Source organism: Tachyglossus aculeatus, chromosome 4, assembly GCF_015852505.1.
Source record: "Tachyglossus aculeatus isolate mTacAcu1 chromosome 4, mTacAcu1.pri, whole genome shotgun sequence".
Lineage (NCBI taxonomy): Eukaryota > Metazoa > Chordata > Mammalia > Monotremata > Tachyglossidae > Tachyglossus > Tachyglossus aculeatus.
This window is the reverse complement of record NC_052069.1, coordinates 66,113,846-66,137,849: the sequence shown is the minus strand read 5'-3', so window position 1 is coordinate 66,137,849 and position 24,004 is coordinate 66,113,846. Positions and strand designations below refer to the sequence as shown.

The window sequence follows — 24,004 nt, the reverse complement described above, 5'->3', positions numbered from 1 at the left end:
GCAGGGGGATGTGATTTTAGAGAACATCTGGTCCATACAAGTGGGGGAGGAGGTATGGAAAGCATTTCAAGATTTGAGAAGCCATAGTAAAATATATCTATAATGCAGTCTGTGTCTGTCGCCTCGACAAGCTTCTGTTAGTCAGCAAGAATGTTTCCTAAAACAAGGAGGCAGTTTTGCTGGCTAAAAAGTAAATTCTGTCCATCACTTGCACAAAGGGAGTCCTTGCTAAGGTCATGGGAATGACTACCTAGAAGCAGCATGTCTAGTGGATAGAGCCCGGGCTTGGGAGTCAGAAGAACCTGGGTTTTAATCCCTCTCTGCCATGCATCTGCCGTGTGACCTTGAGCAAGTCACTTCACTTCTCTGTACCTCAGTTACCTCATCTGCAAAATGGGGATTAAGCCTGTGAGCCTAATGTGGGACAGGGACTACGTCCAACCTGAATGGCTTGTATCTACCCTAGCGCTTAGTACAGTGCATGACACACAGTAAGTGTTTAAGGAATACCAGCGTTATTGTTCTTACATGCCACCTCTGGCTTCTAGCTTCATCACAGGCTACTCTGCTCTTACCCAGTAATGTCAATCATCAAAGATTTTACTGCCCTGAAAATCTTTTCCTTATTTCCTTTACTGTTTTCTTCCTCTAGTCTCTTCCATTTTGGGATTTCTCCCTTGCAAACAAAAAACGAAAACCATTTGAGATTTGAAGCAAGCTCTTCCCTAGATTGTAAGCTCCTTGTGGGTAGGGAATGTGTCTTCAACTGTTATATCATACTCTCCTAATCGCTCTGCACACCGTAAGTGCGCAATAAGTACCGCTGATTGATTGAAAAAGTATTTACCGAGGATACATAATGGGAAATCCATATGTCCATCAACACACACCCTGACCGAAGGAGGCAGTTTTATTGTGTATCTTTGCTTGCATCTGAATTCCAGGCTTCCACCGTGAGGAACCGATATAGTGCGACTTCGGTTATTGGACAAAAGTAGTTTTCTCTCATCCAGTTCCTGCTTAGTGATTCTACAAGGGGCTAGAGAAAAGAGCATTCCTACAGATCAATTAAAAATGAAAAATTCAGAAATTACAAAGCATAAACCTAATCATATTTCTTCTCCTTTGCTACTCCAAGCTCCCAGACAGTCCATGTCTTGCTTTTTCTCTTCCTTTTTAAAATTAGATTTTAAAACATATATTCACTGCCCCCGCAGCTCCTCAGCACTTATGTACATATCTATTAATGTTAATATCTGTCTCCCCCTCTAGACTGTAAGCTCGTTGTGGGCAGGCAATGTGTCTGTTATATTGTTATATTATCCTCTCACAAGGGCTTAGCACAGTGGTCTGCACACAGAAAGTGCTCAATAAATATGATTGATTGATTGATTGATTGATAGTTATGTCCTCACTATGTGCCAGGCACTGTAATAAGCACGGGGGTAGATACAAGATAATTAGGTTGGACACAGTCCCTGTTCTAACATAGAGCTCATAGTTTATGTGGGGGTGTGGGGGGGGGAACAGGTACTTAATCCCTATTTTTCAATTGAGGAACCTGAGGCCCAGAGAAGCTAAGTGACTTCCCCCAAGGTCACACAGCAAGCGAGTGATGGAGCAGGTATTCCTTTGTGACCTTCCATATTCAAGGGAGTAACAGCACTCTTCATCCAGTGTGTGCTCAATCAATTTTATGGACTGATGTGTTTCTTTCCTGAGTCAGAAACACAAATAAACAGATGAACTGAAATCAAGTAACCAATCCTATTTATTGAGCACTTGCAGTGTTCAGAGCACTGTACTAAGTGTTTGGGACAGTACAAAGTGGACAGGGAACACACCTGCTAATTCTGTTGCACAGCACTTGGAACAGTGCTTTGCATATAGTAAGTGCTTAATAAATGCCATCATTATTATTACTCGCCTAAGCACTTAGTACAGTGCTCTGCACACGGTTAGCGCTCTATAAATGCCACTGATTGAAAAGAGTTGGGAGACATGCTCCCTGTCCACAAGACAACTATTAGAATAAATCAATCAATTAAACCTGGGTTCAAATCCCAGCTCCACCACTTGTCTGCTGTGTGACCTTGGCAAATCAATTAACTTCCCTATAACTCATCTACCTCATTTGTAAAATGGGGATTAAGACTGTGAGCCTCATTTGGGGCAGGGACTGTGCCCAACCTGATTAGCCCCTGGCACATAGTAAGCTCTTAACAATTAACATTTTTTTAAAAATCTGTGGTATTTCTGAAGTGCTCACTGATACGTACAGAGAGCTGGGGGAAAGCACGATACAACAGAGTTGGTGGACGTAATCACTATCCACAAGGATCTTACAATCTACAGGGAGACACAGACATTTAAATACTTTAACCTAACTGCTACAGATTATTTAAGTAGGAGTTCCTGGAGCTGTAAAAGAAAACCCCAAATTCCCAAGCAGTTGAGAAACTGCTTTATAGAAACGTCCGCAAAAGCCACAAGTACCATTTCCGCAGGATGGAAAGTGGGGTGGTCCCAGAAACCGGCCCTCGAGGCTTCTCGCCCTCTCGAATGTAAACCGGTGGTGGGCAGGGAACGTGTCAACCAACTCTATTGTACTACATTCTCCCAACTGCTTAGTACAGTGCTGTGTACACAGTTGGCGCTCAATAAATACGTTGATCAACTGATTGATTTGTGGCTGTTCCTCTAAGTAACCAGAGGGGTGGTGTCCCTAAAGGAGATCCATTCCAGCTTCTCTAACCTGTCTCCACTTGGGGTTGCCTGCTTGGCAAATAGGGCCGTCATAGTGGTCACAAGGCCACCAAAGACAGGGTGACCCATTCACCTACGCGGACAGTATGGAATACATTGAGACACAACAAACTACCTTGCTAAAATCCAGGGAGGTTTTTCCACCCTCACTGGATCAAATTTTCCTTCCCAGGATCAGACCTGGTGAGTTTCCAATACTCTACCAGCTTCGGCTATGGGAGGGAGAGACAAACAGAGGTCTCCCCATTCCAGTCCTAGCTTGGGCAGTGGCTAGCGAGTGGAAGGCAATCTCCTCTAAGTCAAAACTCACCTGTGCTAGCCAACAGTGGCATGGGAGAGAATCTAGGGTGGAGACTCAAGTTGACTGTGCAGAAGGAGGCAATGGTAAACCGTTTCCATATTTTTACCCGGAAAACTCTATGGATACACTACCAGAACAATTGCAGATGGAAGTGGGGAGTTCTGGGAGAGATGCGTCCATGGAGTTGCTAAGGGTCGGAAATGACCAGACAGCATAAGACAAGACAACACTTCTTAAGTGCTACAATGTGCCAAGTACTATTCTAAGCACTGGAGTAGATAGAGGTAATCAAGTTGGCCACAGTACCTGTTCTACAGGGGGATCACAGTCTTAATCCCCATTTTATAGATGAGGTAACTGAGGCACTGAGAAGTTACGTGACTTGCTAAGGTCACCCAGCAGGCATGCGTCGGAGCAGGGATGAGTACCCTGGCCCTCTGATTCCCAGGCCCGTGCTCTTTCCACTAAGCACTGAATCCCCATTTTACAGATGAGGAACCTGAGGCACAGAGAAGTTAAGTGACTTCAGGAAGGCAACTCCCAGAGCGAGGAGAGCAGAACCCAGAACCTCCTAATCCCAGGCCCGTGCTCTTTCCATTAGGCCTCACTGCTCCTCTTGGAGCTCTTGGAGGTTTAGGGGGCCAGCCTAGCTGGAGGACTGATTACCATGCCCGCAGTTCTGCCATGCATAAGCTGAGATTCTGCTTGGTAGGAACATGGAGAAAGCATGTTTAGATGCACAGATTCCATTCCCAAATGAATGCACCTTTGAGAATTCCCCTTTTACCCCAAGTATGTCTTGGATTGAGAGAAATGAATTAGGTCATGCCGATCATCCTGACTGGATTTCAGGGACAGGATACAGGCGTACAGCACCTTTCTAGCCAAGCTGAAAAGTAATGTGGCCTAGCGAGAAGCACCATGGCCTAGTGGAAAGAGTGCAGAGCTGGGAGTCAGAGGACCTGGGTTCTAATCCCGGCTCTGCCATCCATGTGCTGTGTGACCTTGGGCAACTCACTTCACTTCTCTATGCCTCAGTTAGCTCATCTGTAAACGGGGATTAAGACTGAGTCCCAAGTGGGGTGGGGACTGGATCCATCTTGATTAGCTTGAATCTATCCCAGCGCTTAGTACAGTCCCTGGCACGTAGGAAGCCCTTAAAAACACCATAAATAAACTTTCCCAGCTGAACCTGGAAGAGAGCTCAGATCCACACAGGGGTGGGGAATTTCTCCCTGTTGGCTGAAAGACAGTCCCTTCCCAGAAGGTCCTAAATGACCTTGTCAAGAAGGGCGGGGTGGGAGGGAGCTACCAAAGGGGAAGAGTCCATTTTGAGCCAGCCTGTGACCTTGCTCTCTAACACACCCCTTCCTCCCTGGATTCATGAGAAAAACCAATCTTTACTCTAATGTAGCCCCTACCATTTCAAATGCTTAGAAATGTTTTTCTGTCTCTTGCCATCCCCATCTTCCCAATGCCTTGCATCTAAAATGGCTAGGTCATGGGTTCTAACCCTGGCTCTGCCACTTGTCTGCTGTGTGACCTTGGTCAAGTCATTTCACTTCTATTGACCTCAGTTCCCTCATCCATAAAATGGGGATTGAGACTGTGAGCCCCAGAGGGGACAAGGACTGTGTCCAATCCGATTTGCTTGTATCCACCCCAGCGCTTAGTACAGTGCCTGGCACAGAGTAAGCGCTTAACAAATACCAAAGATATTATCACCACTATGCTAAGTAGGGCCCAATCAACACATCCTCCTAAACAAAGTTTCTACCAACTCAACAGTCTTTTTCTCCCAGCACTAAGTCACTTTTAGTTTGCACTCTGACATCTGAAATTTAATATGGAATTCTCCATGTATCTTATTTACAGAGAATGTATCTGCTTATTGTTCTACTGTATTCTCCCAAGCACTTAGTATAGTGCACTGCCCAGAGTAAGTGCTCAATAAATATGAATGAATGAATTAACGGGATCAAAACCTGGGAGTGGCAGTCCATGAAAAAAATGTCACTTTACCTAAGCATTTTGGGGGTGATGTCCAATTGCTTCCGGTGCAGGTAATCCACTCTGAACCAGACAAGGTATAGGCCAGGTCACATCCATATTGCACTTTATCACCATATTTGTGCTCCGAATCACTTATGATCTCTCCAAAGTCTACCTCAGGTGGATCCACGCATTCTGGAACTCCTAAAAAAAAAATCACCCCCCAAAATCCTTTGTCATTGAGTTCCATTAAAAATTCCAAATCCAATTTACTACTGCCACTAATAATGATAATTGTGGTATTTGTTTAGCACTTACTATGTGCCAGACACTGTACTAAGCGCTGGGATGAATACCAGAAAATCAGGTTGGACACAGTCTCTGTCCCACGTGGGGCTCACAGACTCAATCCCCATTTTACAGATGGGGTAACCGAGGCACAAAGAAGTGAAGTAGTTGCCCAAGGACACACAGCAGACAAGTGGAGGAGCTGGGATTAGAATCCATGACCTTCGGATTCCCAGGCCCATGCTCTATCCACTACGCATACTGCTTCTCATATTATTCTGTCAAATAGTACTCTCTAGAGAAGCAGTATGGGCCTCTTCTCTGGGCCTCAGTTCCCTCATCTCATCTGTAAAATGGGGATGAAGACTGTGAGCTCCTCGTGGGACAACCTGATCACCTTGTATCCTCCCCAGCGCTTAGAACAGTGCTCTGCACATAGTAAGCATTTTTAGAGAAGCAGTGTGGCTCAGTGGAAAGAGCCCGGGCTTTGGAGTCAGAGGTCATGGGTTCAAATCCCAGCTCTGACAATTGTCAGCTGTGTGATTTGGGGCAAGTCACTTCACTTCTTTGGGCCTCAGTTCCCTCATCTGTCAAATGGGGATGAAGACTGTGAGCCCCACGTGGGACAACCTGATCACCTTGTAACCTTCCCAGCACTTAGAACAGTGCTTTGCACATAGTAAGAGTTTAATAAATGCCATCATTATTATCATTATTATTATTATTACTATAGAGTACATTTACTCTATCAAATAGGTCTCGAAACTACAAAAGCAACAAGTGTGGGTGTTGGAATGGGCTCACCTTGTCAGATGTTCTAAGATAGGAAAGGGGTGGAACAGTGAGAAGAGAAAAGGGAAAGGGGAAAAAGTTGTGTGGGAAAGGTCGAATGTAGAGAAGCACAGTGAGGCAGAGAGACAGATTGAGAGAGAAAAATGCGGGAGATCTGCTTCCCCTAGCTTCTACCCCTGGATTCCAGTTCTTGTGCCTCACACCCAGGTATCTGCTGTGGGCAGGGTATGTGTCCATTTGCTGTTGTACTCTCTCAAATACTTAGTTCAGTGTTCTGCACACAGTAAGCCCTCAATAAGTAACACAGCTGACTGCAGGAGACTGTGAATTAGTGTGGCCAGGCACCAGAAATAAACCCAGACTCCTGCCCCCACAAATCTGGCCTTTTTAGACGTGGAATAGTATCTGCAAAACTGCAGGAGGCATTTCCGGCTGTCCAGAAATCCCTTCTCCTCAGCCTAGCAGATCCACTTGTGCTTAGAAGCAGCGTGGCTCAGTGGAAAGAGCACGGGCTTTGGAGTCAGAGGTCATGGGTTTGAATCCCGGCTCCACCACATGTCTGCTGTGTGACCTTGGGCAAGTCACTTAACTTCTCTGAGCCTCAGTTACCTCATCTGTAAAATGGGGATTAAGACTGTGAGCCCCACGTGGGACAACCTGATCACCTTGTATTTCCCCAGCGCTTAGAACAGTGCTTTGCACATAGTAAGTGCTTAACAAATGCCATCATTATTATTATTATTATTATTACTTCCCAAGTGCTTAGTACAGTGCTCTGCACTCAGTAAGTGCTCAATTAATATGATTGAATTGAATGAATGAATGAATGAGTCCAGCTCAGCTAGCAATGACAAGAGTGTCTTGGCTTCTGCCACCACCTCCTCCCTGGCAGGCCAAGGGCTCTGTCCTGCCAACCCAAACTAACACCATTTAAGTGATGAGGCTGAAAAGCACCACCCTTCTGCCTGATGATGGTACACTTAAAAATGATCTCTCTGGAAAGTCTGAGAGTGTTTGGTGAGAACACAGAGTGCAGGGAATAAAAGCACAGGTATGAGCCGGAGATTCATCATTCATTCATTCAATCATATTTATTGAGTGCTTACTGTGTGCAGAGCACTGTACTAAGCGCTTGGGAAGTACAAGTTGACAACATATAAGGACGGTCCCTACCCAATCACCAAGCTCACGCCTCCTTCCAAATTTTCCAACTTCTTCCAACTGTGTATTATGAGGATTTCACATACGCATTGAGTCCCACAGGGGCCTTCACACAACTCCAGTAAAGTTCTAGTCTGACCTAGAGATGGTGGCATAATGCAATCGGGAGGACTGGAATACAAGGCCGGGTTACCAAGTGTGTGTGTGAGAGGAAAGAAAGACTGGAAAAAGTGGTCCATGTATCGCAGGCAGCTATTTACCTCAAATTAATAGAACCTTGTTCTCCCTAAACCTAGCAGAAGGTACTCAGGGAGGCACATTCTCATCCAGTGCTTAGAACAGTGCTTTGCACATAGTCGGTGCTTAACAAATGCTATCATCATTATTATTAACTGAGAGCAAAAATCAATTGTCAAATTTAAAAATAAATTGAAGTTAATTTGATAATCTACGGTGATCTATTCTCAGCTGTCACCCCATTCAAACAGATTAATAACCCCGAAAAATGTATTCTTACCTTTTCCCGGAAAGCCAGAGAACCACCACAGGAGGGAAAACAGAAAACTTCTCATCTCCGTATTTGACAGGCGAAGCTGAACCAGGATATTTAATAGTTATATTTCCACCTCAGCTCTCCCCTCTAGTTGGCCTCACTCCAACACAGTCAAAGCCTCTGCTCGATTTCTTAAGGCAGCAAAGGTCAGCAACTGAATGCTCCAAATGATACTTTTCTAGGGTGCTGCCACAGAGTTGTAATTTGCATGACAACCTTGTTGACTTGTGATGTTGTCTGGGCATTCTAAGTCTACCAATCTCAAAACCAAGGGGTTGGATTACTCTTCTAAACTGACACCGCCTCCCCTTGCTCCTCCCCTTCTCCCAGTGACATGACTTGATCCTTCCCCCAAACCCCATCCTGCCACCCAGGTCCCTCCCTGCCCCTGGAGGATTTAGCCTCACTCACGCTATTGGCAAGACGAATCAGTTAACCATCAGTTTGTGCTGAAATTTTCAAGTACTTGGGACATCATTTCTAGGATTTGTATTTTAAGTCAGCTCTGGCATCTACAAATTATCGATTGTTTTATCATGAGGAAACAGAGGCATGAAGAAGTTAAGTGACTTACTCCTTGCTTCTAATAGTAACTATTTATTCTAGTATCCATCTCCTCCACTAAGTTGTAAACTCCGTGAAGGCAGGGCTCATAGTCATCCAATCATATTTACTGAGTGCTTACCATGTGCAAAGCACTGTACTAAGCGCTTGGGAGAATACAATGCAACAATATAACAGGCATATTCCCTGCACACAACGAGTTTACAGTCTAGAGATCATGCCACCATGTTAGGAATGCCATTCCTCTCTGTCCCATTATGGGTTCTATTCTTGTCCCAAATGAGTGTTTGATCCCAGTGCTACTCTGTGAGCAACTTGTACTTCCCAAGTGCTTAATACAGTGCTCTGCACACAGTAAGCGCTCAATAAATACTATTGATTGATTGATTGATTACTATAGCTGAGCCAAGATCCATTCCCTGCCCTCAAAGAGCTTATGCTGTGATGGAGGAGACAAGTTAAATGGTGAGAACTAAGGACATATCAACCCCTCCCAGGGCTCGGGTGTGTGACAACACCATGTCTCATGGCACATGTCATCACTGGTAACAGGAAAGGTGAAACAGAGATAGCTCCTACAGAATCCTCCCTGTCCCTCTGATGTATGATGCTGGGATTCAGAGTGGAGAGGCCTGCTTGAGCCCCAAGCATATACAGACTGTTGGAATGGGGCAGTAGAGCCCAGCCATAGGTCAAGCTCCCCTTCTCCTCCATCCTCTTCTGGGTCTTAGTGGTGTAGGGCCCCTTTCCTGACTAACTTCCCTGTCAGTTGACAGCAGTTACTTCTCAGAGAATGTCTCTGAATTCCTACCTCGGGAGAAAATCAAGCAGTTTACTTCCCATTTCACTCTTGCTCACTTTCCTCCCTGGATGTACACTTGCTGCCTTCGCTTCCTCTGCTCCAACTCTCTTCATGACCCTGTACGATCTGGTTTTTTTCCCTTTCGCTTCACTGAGACTGTTCTCTCAAAGGTCACCAATGAGTTCCTCTTTGCCACATCTAATGGAATCTACTCTATCCTAATCCTCCTCTGCCTCTCCACTACCTTAATAATAATAACTGTAGAATTCGTTAAGCACTTACTATGTACTAAGCTATGTACTGTGTATCAAATGCTGAGGTCAGTTCTTGGTCCCCTTCTGTTCTCCATCTATTCTCACTCCCTTGGTGAACTCATTCGCTCCTACGGCTTCAACTATCATCTCTACGCTGATGACACCCAAATCTACATCTCCGCCCCTGTTCTCTCTCCCTCCCTCCAAACTCTTTCTCCTCCTGCCTTCAGTACATCTCCATCTGGGTGTCTGCCCGCCTTCCAAAACTCAACATGTTCAAGACTGAGCTCCTTATCTTCCCTCCCAAACCCTGTCCTCCCCCTGACTTTTCTGTCACTGTGGACGGCACTGCCACCCTTCCTGTCTCACAAGCCCACAACCTTGGTGTCATCCTTGACTCCGCTCTCTCATTCACCCCATGCATTCATTCAGTCATATTTATTGAGTGCTTACTGTATGCAGAGCACTGTACTAAGCGCTTAACACACCCAATCCATCACCAAAACCTGCCGGTCTCACTTCCACAACATCACCAAGATCTGCCTTTTCTTCTCCATCCAAACCATTGCCTTGTTGGTTCAATCTCTCATCCTATCCTGACTGGATTACTGCATCAGCCTCCTTTCTGATCTCCCATCGTCCTGTCTCTCCCTGCTTCAGTCTATATTTCACTCTGCTGCCTGGATTATCTTTGTACAGAAATGCTCTGGGCATGTCACTCCCCTCCTCAAAAATCTCCAGTGGTTGCCTATCAATCTTCGAATCAAGCAAAAACTCCTCACTCTCGGTTTCAAGGCTCTCCATCACCTCGCCCCCTCCTACCTCACCTCACTTCTCTCCTTCTACAGCCCAGCCTGCTCACTCCACTCCTCTGCTGCTAACCTCCTCACTTGGCCTCATTCTCACCTGTCCCGCTGTCGACCCTTGGCCCACGTCCTACCTCTGGCCTGTAATGTCCTCCCTCCACACATCCACCAAGCTAGCTCTCTTCCTCCCTTCAAAGCCCTTCTGAGAGCTCACCTCCTCCAGGAGGCCTTCCCAAACTGAGCCCCCCCTTTTTCCTCTCCTCCTTCTCCTCCTCCCCTCTTCATCGCCCCCTCCCTCCCTCTGCCCTACTCCCTTCCCCGCCCTACAGCACTTGCACATATTTGTACATATTTATTACTCTATTTTATTTGTACATATTTATTACTCTATTTTATTAATGATGTGTATATCTATAATTCTATTTATTCTGATGGTATTGACACCAGCCTACTTGTTTTGTTGTCTGCCTCCCCCTTCTAGACTAATTGTTATTATTATTATTATTATTATCAAAAATAACAACAATAATAATAATAAATATGATTTGGGGAGGGATCTGAAGGTGGGGAGACTGGTAGACTATTGGATAGGATGCGGGAGGGAGTCCTGGGTCTGAAAAAGAACATCATTCACTTAATCAATATTTATTGACAGCTTACTGTGTTCAGAGCACTGTACTAAGTGCTTGGGAGAGTACAATATAACAGAGTTGGGCAAGGGCTCGATGGTGGGATAGATGAGATCAAAGCACAGAAAGTAGGTTGGGGTTAGAGGAGCAGAATGTGTGGACTGGGTTGGAGTAGGAGATCAGTGAAGTGAGGTAGGAGGGAGAGAGCTGATTGAGTGCCAGAAGGAGTTTCTGCTTGGTTTGGAGGTGGATGGGAAACCCCTAGAGATTTTTGAGGAGTGGGGAGTTATGTTATGAACTGAGCGTATATTCAGAGAAATGATCTGTGCAACCGAGTGAAATATGGACTGGAAAGAGCAGAAACAGGAGGCAGGGAGATCAGCGAAGAGGTTGGAGCAGTAGCCAAGGTGGGAAATGGTAAGTTTCTGCATCAGTGTTGTAGCAGTTTGGGTGGAGAGGAAAGAGTGAATTCTAGATATGTTGTGAAGAGCCAAATGCATAATAAACCCATTTTTATAAAAAATTCACTTACTTGTCTTAATATGATGATAGTGATGATGATGAAAATATTTATGAAATGCTTCCTATGTGCCAAGAATTGTGCCAAATTGCTGGGGTTAATACAAGATAATCATTTGGATTCAGTCCTTGGCTCATACAGAGCTCACATTTCAAAATATAAAGCAAATCGAGCTGGATGAAGTCTCTGTCGCATGTGGGGCTCGCAGTCTCAATCCCCATTTTATATTGTTGTATTTGTATTAGAGAAGCAGCGTGGTTCAGTGGAAAGAGAACGGGCTTTGGAGTCAGGGGTCATGGGTTTGAATCCTGGCTCTGCCAATTGTCAGCTGTGTGACTTTGGGCGTCACAACTTCTCTGTGCCTCAGTTCCCTCATCTGTAAAATGGGGATTAAGACTATCAGCCCCCCGTGGGACAACCTGATCTCCTTGTAACCTCCCCAGCGCTTAGAACAGTGCTTTGCACATAGTAAGTGCTTAATAAATGCCATTATTATTATTATTGTTAATAATAATAAGAAGAATAAAAGGAAGGGAGAACAGGTATTTAAAATCCATTTTTGAAATTCTTCTGAATAGAGAAGCAGCATGGCTCAGTGGAAAGAGCACAGGCTTGGGAGTCAGAGGTCATGGGTTCATATCCCGGCTCCTCCGCATGTTAGCTGTGTGACTTTGGGCAAGTCACTTAACTTCTCTGTGCCTCAGTTAACTCATCTGTAAAATGGGGATTAAGACTGTGAGCCCCACGTGGGACAACCTGATCATCTTGTAAACTCCCTAGCGCTTAGAACAGTGCTTTGCATATAGTAAGCATTTAATAAATGCCATCAAAAAAAATGAAGTATGAAAAGATTAAACGACTTATCCAAGGTCACCAAAGAGATAAGCGGCAGAGTCAGGATTAGAACCCAGGTCTCCTGACTCCCAGCCACATGTGCTTTCCAGCAAGACACACTACATCCCAGCAGAGAGATCAAACATTTGAGAGTGATCAAATTGTTATCTTGAAGGGAAAGGTAATAAAATTTAAGTGTTTGTGCTTATATTGATGTCTGTCTACCCTCTAGGCTGTAAGCTCACTGTGGGAAGGGAATGTGTCTGTTATATTATTATATTGTACTTTCTCAATCGCTTAGTACAGTGCTTTGCACATAGTAAGCCCTCAATAAATACAATTGATTGATTGTTTCATTTTGAAGATGGTTTACTGCTGGTGAGATCTTACCCACATTTGTATGTGTGGCCAAAAGGATCAATTGAATCTCCCCTCTGCACTCTGAGCACAAAAGAGTAGTTCCTTGAACGTCTCTAAAGGGTTTGTCCCAGACAGAGAAGCAGCATGGCCTAGTGGATAGAGCATGGGCCTGAAAGTCCGAGGAATCTGGATTCTAATCCTGGCTTTCCCACTTGCCTGCTGTGTGACCTTGGGCAAGTCTCAACTTCTCTGTGCCTCAGATCTCTCATCTGTAAAATGGGGATAAAGACTGTGATCCCCATATGGGACCCGAACTGTGTCCAACATAATTAGCCTGTGTCTACCCCAGTATTTGGTACAGTGCCTGGGACATAGTAAAGGCATCATGGCTCAGTGGAAACAGCACAGGATTGGAAGTCAGAGGTCATGGGTTTGAATCCTGGCTTCGCCGCTTGTCAGCTGTGTGACCTTGGGCAAGCCACTTAACTTCTCTCTGCCTCATTTGCCTCATTTGTAAAATGGGGATTAAGACTGTGAGCACCACGTGGGACAACCTGATCACCTTGTATTCCTCCCAGTGCTTAGAACAGTGCTTCACACATAGTCAGCGCTTAACAAATGCCATCATTATTATTAATAAACACCATTAAAATAAATAAATAAATAAAAGACAGGGCCTGTCTCTGGTTTCCCACCATCTATGTCTTGATCTTCATGAAACCTTTGCTGAAAGAGAACAACCCTCAATCCCAATACCTGCCCACGAGGCTGGCATGTCTGAGCAGGGTGCCCCAATGATCCATTACTCTATTGCATCATTTGAAACCAAGCATCAGGAATGAGTCTGTTTATTGTTGAATTTTGCTCTCCCAAGTGCTTCGCAAGTGCTCTGCACTCAGTAAGCACTCAATAAATGTGATTGAATGAATAAATGAATCTTTATTCTGCCTTCCATTGTGTGTGGTCTCTCTCTGTTCACCAAACAGCAGTTACCTGAGTATCCTTCTATCATCTGTTCTCCTCACAAGTCCTGACCAGGGGAAACGGATGGTCTTGCTGTGAGCACCTTTCACTGTTGGTGGCTGACCATATTCCAAGATTGGATTTTGGCAATCTTGTCCTGGGCCACTTGATGTTGTGTACGGCTCCTGGTGATCCTGGTGAAACTGCTCAAGGATTGGATGTGTCTTCTCTAGTTGTAACAAAAATAGCATAACGAGAGCAGTGTGGCCTAGCAGATAGAGCCCAGATAGTGCCTGGGAGTCAGAAAGAAATGGGTTCTAATCCCAGCTATGCCACTCGTCTTCTGGGTGACATTGGTCAAGTCACTTCACTATGCCTCAGTTACCTCATCTGCAAAATGAGGATTAAGACTGGGAGTCCCATGGGGCTCCTAGTCAAAAAAGGAGGAACAGGAACTTAATCCCCATTTTACAGTTGAGGAAACTGAGGCACAGGGAAGTGATTTCTCACCTGTCCCGCCGGCGACCCCTGGCCCACGTCATCCCCCTGGCCTGGAACGCCCTCCCTCCCCACATCTGCCAAGCTAGCTCTCCTCCTCCCTTCAAGGCCCTACTGAGAGCTCACCTCCTCCAGGAGGCCTTCCCAGGCTGAGCCCCCTCCTTCCTCTCCCCCTCGTCCCTCTCTCCATCCCCCCATCTTACCTCCTTCCCTTCCCCACAGCACCCGTATATATGTATATATGTTTGTACATATTTATTACTCTATTTATTTATTTATTTATTTTACTTGTACATATCTATTCTATTTACTTTATTTTGTTAATATGTTTGATTTTGTTCTCTGTCTCCCCCTTCTAGACTGTTAGCTCACTGTTGGGTAGGGACCGCCTCTATATGTTGCCAACTTGTACTTCCCAAGCACTTAGTACAGTGCTCTGCACACAGTAAGCGCTCAATAAATACGATTGATTGATTGATTGATTGATTGATTTACCCAAGGTCACACAGCAAGCAATTGAGAAACAACATGGCCTAGTAGATAGGCTTTGGGCCTGGGAGTCAGAAGGACCTGAGTTCTAATCCTGACTTCAACACTTGTCTGCTGTGACCTTGAACAAGTCTGTGCCTCAGTTACCTCATCCGTAAAATGAGGATTAAGACTGTGAGTCCCATGTGGAATATGGACTGTGTCAAACCTGATTAGCTTGTATCCACCCCAGTGCTTCATACAGTGCCTGGCACGTTATAAGCATTTTAACAAACTTCTAGACTGTGAGTCCATTGTTGGGTAGGGACCGTCTCTATACATTGCTGACTTGTACTTCCCAAGAGCTTAGTACAGTGCTCTACACACAGTAAGCGCTCAATAAATGCGATTGAATGAAACATTAAAAAAATTGGCCAAATTGGGCTTGAACCCAGGTCCTCTGGCTCCCAAGCCTGTGATCTTTCCATTAGGCCATGCTGCTTCTCATGGGAAAAGTAATCATCTTCACCTCAGATCAATCAATTGGTCAATGGTATTTGCTGAACACTTACTATTCATTCAATCGTATTTATTGAGCACTTACTGTGTGCAGAGCACTATCCCAGGCAACTTAATAATATTAATAATAATGTTGGTATTTGTTAAGCACTTACTATGTGCCAAGCACTGTTCTAAGCACTGGCGGGGGCGGGGGGGGGCGGATACAAGGTAGTCGAGATTGTCCCACGTGGGGCTCACAGTCTTAATCCCCATTTTACAGATGAGGGAACTGAGGCACAGAGAAGTTAAGTGACTTGTCCAAAGTCACCCAGCTGACAAGTGGCAGAGCCAAGATTAGAACACACAACCTCTGACTCCCAAGCCCGGGCTCTTTCCACTGAGCCACGCTGCTTCTCTTGGGAGAGTACAATACAATAGAGGTGGTAGACATGATCCCCACCCACAAGTAGCTTCCAGTCTAGTTTAATGGATGGTGCTCGTTATTCATGAACTGTTCAGATATATTACTTTCATCCCCTCATTGAGAAAAAGCAGATGACCCAAGGAAGCACATTTCACAGAGAGAGATGCTGAGGATATCATCCTCTGGAGATCTCTAGACTGTAAACTCATCTCTGGGTTGTAAACACGTGTGGGTAGGGAATGCTATATTGTTGTGTTATAATAATAATAATGATGGTATTTGTTAAGTGCTTACTATGTGCCAAGCACTGTCCTAAGCTCTGGTAGATATAAGGTTATCAGGTTGTCCCACATGGGGCTCACAGTCTTCTTCCCCACTTTACAGATGAGGTAACTGAGGCACCGAGAAGTAAAGTGACTTGACGAAAGTCACACAGCTGACAATTGGCGGAGCCAGGATTAGAACCCATGACCTCTGACTCCCAAGCCCAGGCTTTTTCCATTAAGTCACACTGCTTCTACTTTTCCAAGCTGCTTCTACTCTCCCAAGCACTTAGTACAGTGCTCTGCACACAGTAAGTGCTCAATAAATATGATTGATTGATTGATTGATTGATTGATTGATTGATTGAAGAGGATGCCACCCCTCAGAACGGGAAGCAGCGTAGCGCACTGGAAAGAGCCCGGGCTTTGGAGTCAGAGGTCATGGGTTCAAATCCCAGCTCTGCCAACTGTCAGCTGTGTGACTTTGGGTAAGTCACTTAACTTCTCTGGGCCTCAGTTACCTCATCTGTAAAATGGGGATTAAGACTGTGAGCCCTCCGTGGGACAACCTGATCACCTTGTAACCTCCCCAGCGCTTAGAACAGTGCTTTGCACATAGTAAGCGCTTAATAAATGCCATTAAAAAAAAACAAAAAACAACACCACTAGAGGGCCAGATCTGCAGTCAGGTCATCCTTAGTCTCAATTTTTCCAAATCTGCCTAGAGATTAAAGTGATTGACTGATATCTCTAAACCTGCCTCTAAAGCAAAAGTGTGCTGCTACCATCATTAAGTATAACCCCAATAGTGGAAAATATCCATGAAAGGAAACAAATGTTCTCTAACATAGGAGTAACAGGAGTATTATTATGAGAAACAGTGTGGTGTAGTGGATAGACCATGGGGCTGGGAGGCAGAAGGATCTGGGTTCTAATCCCACCTCTGCCACGTGTCTGCTCAGTGACGTTGGGAAAGTCTCTTAACTTCTCCGTGCCTCATTTCCTTCATCTGTAAAATGAGGATTAAGACTGTGAGCCCTGCGTGACATCAGGACTGTGTCCAACCTGAATATCTTGTCTCTACCCCAGTGCTTAAAACAGTACTTGTTATATAGTAGGCACTTAACAAATAACACAATTATTAGGAGTATTTTTTGACCACCTACTTGGTGTGAAGCTTTGTACTAGACAGTTGGGAACTAGAGAAGCAGCATGGCTCAGTGGAAAGAGCATGGGCTTTGGAGTCAGAGGTCATGGGTTCAAATCCCGGCTCTGCCACTAGTCAGCTGTGTGACTTCGGGCAAGTCACTTAACTTCTCTGTGCCTCAGTTAACTCATCTGTAAAATGGGGATTAAGACTTTGAGCCCCACGTGAGACAACCTGATCACCTTGTAACCTCCCAAGTGCTTAGAACAGTGCTTTGCACATAGTAAGTGCTTAATAAATGCCATTATTATTATTATTATTATTGTAGAATAATCAAGTGACACAATCCCTGCCCACAATAAATTCACACTCTAAAATCAGGAGACAAACATAAAAATATTTACAACTAAAGAGATCAAAAATACATAAATTGAAAGGCCATATATACATGAATGTTAAGGGGAGTGTCTGTAAATACGCAAGTACTAGAGTGAATTGAAGATGTGATAAAATAATAATAATAATAATAATGGTATTTCTTAAGCACTTATTATGTGCAAAATACTGTTCAAAGTGTTGGGGAGGATACAAGGTGATCAGGTTGTCCCACGTGGGGCTCACAGTCTTCATCCCCATTTTACAGATGAGGGAACTGAAGCACAGAGAAGTGAAGTGACTTGCCCAAAGTCACACAGCTGCCAAGTGGCAGAGCCAGAATTTGAACCCATGACTTCTGACTCCCAAGCCCATGATCTTTCCACTGAGCCACGATTTTGGCTCAGGTTGCTGGAAAATTAATCAGGGAAAGCTTGTTAGAGGAGGTGGGATTTAAAGAGGAATCCGAATGAGGAGAGGGAGGGATTTCTAAGTTGGGCTACACTGTGAACAAGGGGACAGAGAGCAAGGTACAACTAGAAGGTTATCTTGAGAAGAATAAAAAGAATGGGAGAAGAAAGTAGATAATTTTAGAGTCTAAAATTAAACATATCTAAACATATCTGAAGACATATAGCCTGTTCTATCTCCAATTTAGACTATGAGCCCTAGGGACTGTGTCTAGTCTGATTAATTTGTATCTACCCCAGGGCTTAGAACAGTGCTTGACATATAAAAAGCACTTAACAAATATCACAAAAATAATCAGTCAGTCAGTGGGTCAGTCAATCGTATTTATTGAGCATTTACTGTGCACAGGGCACTGTACTAAATGCTTGGGAGAGTATTCATTCATACAATCAATCATATTTATTGTGCACTCACTATGTGCAGAGCACTGTACTAAGTGCATGGGAAGTACAATTCGGCAACAGATGGAGAAAATCCCTACATAACAATGGGCTCGCAGTCTAGAAATGATGTAACAATAAATAGATACATTCTCAGCCCACAAGGAGTTTACAGTCAATTCTAGCACATATACATATCTTTATTACCACTATTTCTCCTATGTCTAATGCATTTTAATGTATTTGTCGCCCTCTAGACTTAACATATTTTTTTGAGAACCAACTTGGTTCAGATCACTGAACTAGGAAATTGCCAAATATAGAATAACCAAGCACCCACAAGGAATTTACACTCCAAAAAGGGAAACAGACATAAAGATAATTGCAAGTAGAAGATCAAAAATAAATAGAGGGGCCATATACACAAGTGCTAAGGAGAATGTATGTAAATTCATAAGTACTAGAGCTGACCAGAGACGATATGGTTCAGGATGCCGGAAAATTAATCAGGGAAAGCTTGTTGGGGGAGATGGGATTTAAGATGGGATTTGATTTTATTGTGGGGAGAGCTATAGTATGTCTGCTGTGGGAAAGGAATTTCCAGTTTGGGAATTTCCAGTTTGGGAAATAATAATAATAATAATAACGGAATAATAAGAATAATAATAAGTAATAAGTGAATAATAAGAACTAGGAATTTCCAGTTTGGGAAACAATGGGAGCAAAGGAACAGAAATCAAGGTAGAAGTTTATTTGGGGAATAAGAAGAATGGGAGAAAAGAGCAGATAGTTTTAGAGTCATATTGACCCCCAAAGCTGGCAAGTTGATAATCATGAGCTATGCCAGTTCAAGAGTAGAAAGTGGTAGAAAGTCACTAGACAGCAAGGGATTGGAAAGCTTAAATAGCTGTGGCTACTGCTGTTGGGTGAATGTGCCAAGAATCAGCTTGTAATTGTCACAACCATCCTCCACTTCTCAACTAAGTGAAAGATAATAATGATGATGATGATGGTGATAATAATAATTGTGGTATTTGTTAAGCACTTTCTATTGGGAAAAAAACTGTGCTAAGTGCTGGGGTAGACAGAAGGTAACCAAGTACCACACGGGGCTCACAGTCTAACTGTCAGAGGGAACAGGTATTGAATCTCCATTTCACAGAGGAGGAAACTGAGGCAAGAGAAGTTAAGTGACTTGTCACGGTCACAAAGCAAGTAAGTGGTGGAGACGGGCCAGGAATCCAAGTCTTCTGACTCTCAAGCCCGTGTTCTTTTCCTTGGGCCATGGATCTCCTCATTATGGTTTGACCCAAGGTCTAAACAAGGGCATCGTACACACTATATCATCATCCTTAAACAGAACTTGATCAGGATAACTGCAGTCATGTTTTGGCCTGAATATTGGTTGACATGCTCTAAACTCCATCCATCAGTACAACAATATACCTAAAGTCGGTATCCAAATTGTCAACTAATCATTCAGTGGTGTTCATTGAGTACTTACTGTGTTCAGAGCTCTGTCCTAAGTGCTTGGTACAATATAATACAATACAAGTACAATATAAAAGAGTTGGTAGACAGGTTCCCTGCCCACAAGGAGCTTTATAGTGAAATATCAAGCTCCTGGAAGCCTTATTCATTTATTCATTCAATCATATTTATTGAGTGCTTACTGTGTGCAGAGCACTGTACTAAGTGCTTGGGAAGTACAAGTCGGCAACATAAATTAGAGATTTATTGGTGACCACGTTGGTGACAACATGGAACAAGTAACCCCAAACACAACTATCAATGTGGAAAGAAAATGTGCACTTCTTAGAGACGTCATCTGTCTGGCAGCTTTCAAGCTGCACAGCCCAGTGGAAAGTGTACAGGCCTCAAGCCAGAGGACCTGGGTTCTAATCTTGGCTTGGCCACAAGCCTGCTGTGTGATTTCACTTCACTAAGCTCTTAAGCTTGTTGTGTGACTATTAACTGTTATACTGTATTCTATTATGTAATAATAATAATAATAATGTTGGTATTTGTCAAGCACTTACTATGTGCCAAGCACTGCTCTAAGCACTTTGGGGGGAAACAAGGAAATCAAAGTTGTCCCACTTGGGGCTCACAGTCTTCATCCCCATTTTACAGATGAAGGACCTGAGGCACAGAGAAGTTAAGTGACTTGCCCAAAGTCACACAGCTGACAAGTGGTGGAGTTGGGATTAGAACCCACAACCTCTGACTCCCAAGGCCCATGTTCTTCCCACTGAGCCCCGCTGATTCTCTGATATGATGGATCGATGGATTCTCTGTGCCTAAATTTCCTCAACTGCAAAATAGGTATTCAATACTTGTTTTCCCTCCTACTTAGACTGTGAGCCCCATATGAGACAGGGACTGTATCCAGACTGTTTAACTTGTGTCTACCCCAGTGTGTATAACAATGCTTGACTCAGCTCACTATGGGTAGGGAACGTGACTACCAACTCTGTTGTACTGTACTCTCCCAAGAGCTTAGTATGGTGCTCTGCACATAGCAAGCCACTCAATACCGTTGACTAAGGCCTCAGTTTCCTCATCTGTAAAATGGGGAAAAGAGAGATGGTGAGCCCTGTAAGGGACAGAGACTATGTCCCATCTCAACCTTAATAAATGCATTAAAGAAAATGCACATCATCAACATCTTGCAGTTCCTTATGATCATAACAAAACTGAAGTTCACAAAAACATGCACCAGGTTATTCAGCTCAAGCAAAGAAGCATATGGGGCCAGTAAAGCCGAAGAGAACCAGGGATATACTGATCATCACCAAAGCAAGGATTTTATTCCTAAAACACCTCTACAGTCATCAACACAGCAGCAGTCGGAGTGCAATCACCCTCCTCACAAAGAGAGAATCCTACCCAGAAACCTTGAGTTCCTACTCACATCTCCCATTATTGTGCAGGAGGTTTTTTCAGACTTGGAAAATTGGCCAAATGTGGAAAGATGACCTGAGCCTCAACTTTTGGGGAAGCAACCTCTGCAGTCAAAGCCAAGAACAACTGACAAGCCCCCAGGTTTGATGGCATTCCTGAAGAAATCCTACAAGCCCAATGGGTAATCTTTTCCTCATGCTTCTGTGGGAACTTCTCCTCAACATATGGAACAATGAGGAGGTGCCACAAGACTCCACGGATACCAATGTAATCATATTTTTAATAAGAAAAGCGAGAGACACATTTGTGGAAATTACCAAGAAGTGTCTCCACTCTCTGATTCCAAGAGGAGTCTAGCTGATGCACTGCCCGAATCTCAATATGGTTTCAGATCACGAGAAGTAGCGTGGCTCCTTGAAAAGAGCACGGGCTTGGGAGTCATAGTTTATGGGTTCAAATCCCGGCTCCACCGGTTGTCAGCTGTGTGACTTTGGGCAAGTCACTTCACTTCTCTGGGCCTCAGTTGCCTCATCTGTAAAATGGGGATTAAGACTGTGAGCCCCATGTGGGACAACCTGATCACCTTGTATCCTCCCCAGCACTTAGAACAGTGCTTTGCACACAGTAAGCACTTAATAAATGACATTATTATTATTATTATTATCATCTAAGTGCAACATAACAGATATGAGCCCTAGGGTGCACCAAATACAGAGAAAGTTCAGTGAGCAATACCAAGACCTCAACAGTATATTCCTTGACATCACAGAGGTATGTGATACCATCAGCAATTGGCTAAGGTTCATCATGGGCTAAGAATCATGGGCTAAGGTTGTAATTTTGAGAAAGAAACAACAGTGTGTATTTTCATGTGTAGAATGAAATGTGGAACATTACCTTGTAGTAAATAAAAACGGTATTGTTGAAGCAAACAAAAGTGAGTGAGTGTGAGAGGAAGAGAGGGAAAGAGAGAAGTGGGTGTCCATCCAAACTGCACTAATCCAAACACTAATTTCCCTCTTGGACTAAATGCATCAGCTTCCTTGCTGACCTCCCTGACTCTCGCCTCCCATTCTAGGCCATACTTCACTCTAGTGCCTGCACCATTTTTTTGAAAAACCTCTCAGTTCATGTCTTCCCATTCCTCCAATTCCTCCAGCGATGGCCCATCCATCTCAACATCAAACAGAAACTATTTACCATCAGCTTCAAGGCACTCAATCAACTCTTCCACACACCTCGTTTCTCTAATGCCAACCTACTCTCTGAATCTTGATATCATTTGTCCTGCCACTAATCCCTTACCCACTCCCTCTCTTGGGCCTGGGACTCTCTCCTTCTTTGTATCCAAAAGTCCACCATTCTCTCCATCTTCAAAACCTCCTAAAATCATTTTTTTGGTAAGCATTTATTGAGCCAGGCACTGTACAAAGTGCTGGGGAAGATAAAAGCTAATCAGACTGGACACAGTCCCTGCCCCACATGGGGCTCAGTCAATCCCCATTTTACAGATAAGGTAACTGAGGCCCAGAGACATGAAGTGACTTGCCCAAGGCCACAGAGCATACAAGTGGCAGAGCGGGAATTAGAGCCCAGGTCTTTCCAACTCCCAGGCCCATGCTCTAGCCACTAGATCACATTGCTTCCTTAAGTCCTCATTTTCCCTATTCGCCCTCCCCTCTGCATCCTCCATGAACTTGGCTGTACATCAATCAATCAGTCAGTCAATAAGTCAATCATATTTATTGAACAATGTGTGCAGAGCATTGTACTAAGTGCTTAGGAGAGTACAATATACAATATAACAGACATTCCCTCCCCACAACAAACTTACAGCCTAGAAGGGGAGACAGACATTAATATAAATAAATTATGGATATGTACATAAGTACTGTGAGGCTGGTGGGGGGAATGAATAAAGGGAGCAAGGCAGGATGATGCAGAAAGGAGTGGAAGAAAAGGAAAAGAGGGTTTAGTCAGAGAAGGCTTCTTGGAAAAGTTGTGTTTTCAATAAGACTTTGAAGAGGGAGAATAACTGTCTGTTGGATATGAAGTGGGAGGGCTTTCTGGGCCAGAGGCAGGACGTGGTTGAGGGGTCAGCGGTGAGATAGATGAAATTGAGGTTCAGTGAGAAGGTTAGTATTAGAGGAATGAAGTGTGCGGGCTGGGTTGTAGAAGGAGAGTAGCGAAGTGAGGTGGGAGGGATCAAGGTGATTGAGTGCTATAAAGCCAATGGTGAGGAGTTTCTGTTTGATGTGGAGGTGGATGGCAACCACTGGAGGTTCTTGAGGAGTAGAAAAATGACCCTGGCAGCAGAGTGAAGTGCTGACTGGAGTGGGGAGAGACAGGAGGCAGGAAAGTCAGCAAGGAGGCTGATGGATTAACATGGTAGCAACTTGAATGGAGAGGAAAGGGTGGATTTTAGTGTATTGAAGTTCAAACCGATAGGGTTTAGTGATAGATTGAATATGTGAATTGAATGAGAGGGGAGTCAAGCATAACACCCAGGTTGTGGGCTTGTGAGATAGGAAGGATCGGGTGCCATCTACAGTGAAAGGAAAGTCATGGAGAGGACAGGGTTTGGGTGGAATGATGAGGAGTTCTGTTATAGACATATTAAGGTTGAGTTGATGGCAGGACATCCAAGCAGAGATGTCTTTATTGAGTGCAGACTGTGTGCAAAACACTGTACTAAGCACTTGGGAGAGTACAATGCAACAGAGTTGACAGACACATTCCCTGCCTAAACTCCTTTGAAACCTCCCCCAGCCCCACAGCGCTTATGTACACATCCTTATACGCTACTATTTCTCTTATGTATAATCTATTTTAATGTCTGTCTCCCCCTCTAGATTGTAAACTCTTTGTGGGTGGGGATCTTCCTACCAACTCCATTGTACTGTACTTTCCTAACCACTTAGTAGAGTGTTTTGCACACAGTAAGCGCTTGATAAAAACCATTGATGATTGACTTCTGTCTTCCTGAGT

At 44.2% G+C, this 24,004-nt stretch overlaps 1 protein-coding gene across 1 annotated transcript in view; it reads right to left on the bottom strand.

The window, feature by feature from the left end:
* LOC119927082 (complement factor H-like) overlaps window positions 1-24,004 on the bottom strand; it is a 47,564-nt gene that overhangs the window by 23,058 nt on the left and 502 nt on the right. The window contains exons 2-4 of the mRNA XM_038745625.1: window positions 13,710-13,814; window positions 5,090-5,263; window positions 848-1,039 (exon numbers count right to left, since the gene is read on the bottom strand). Coding sequence (XP_038601553.1) covers window positions 848-1,039; window positions 5,090-5,263; window positions 13,710-13,814 — 471 coding nt within the window. The remainder of the gene's footprint in view (window positions 1-847; window positions 1,040-5,089; window positions 5,264-13,709; window positions 13,815-24,004) is intronic.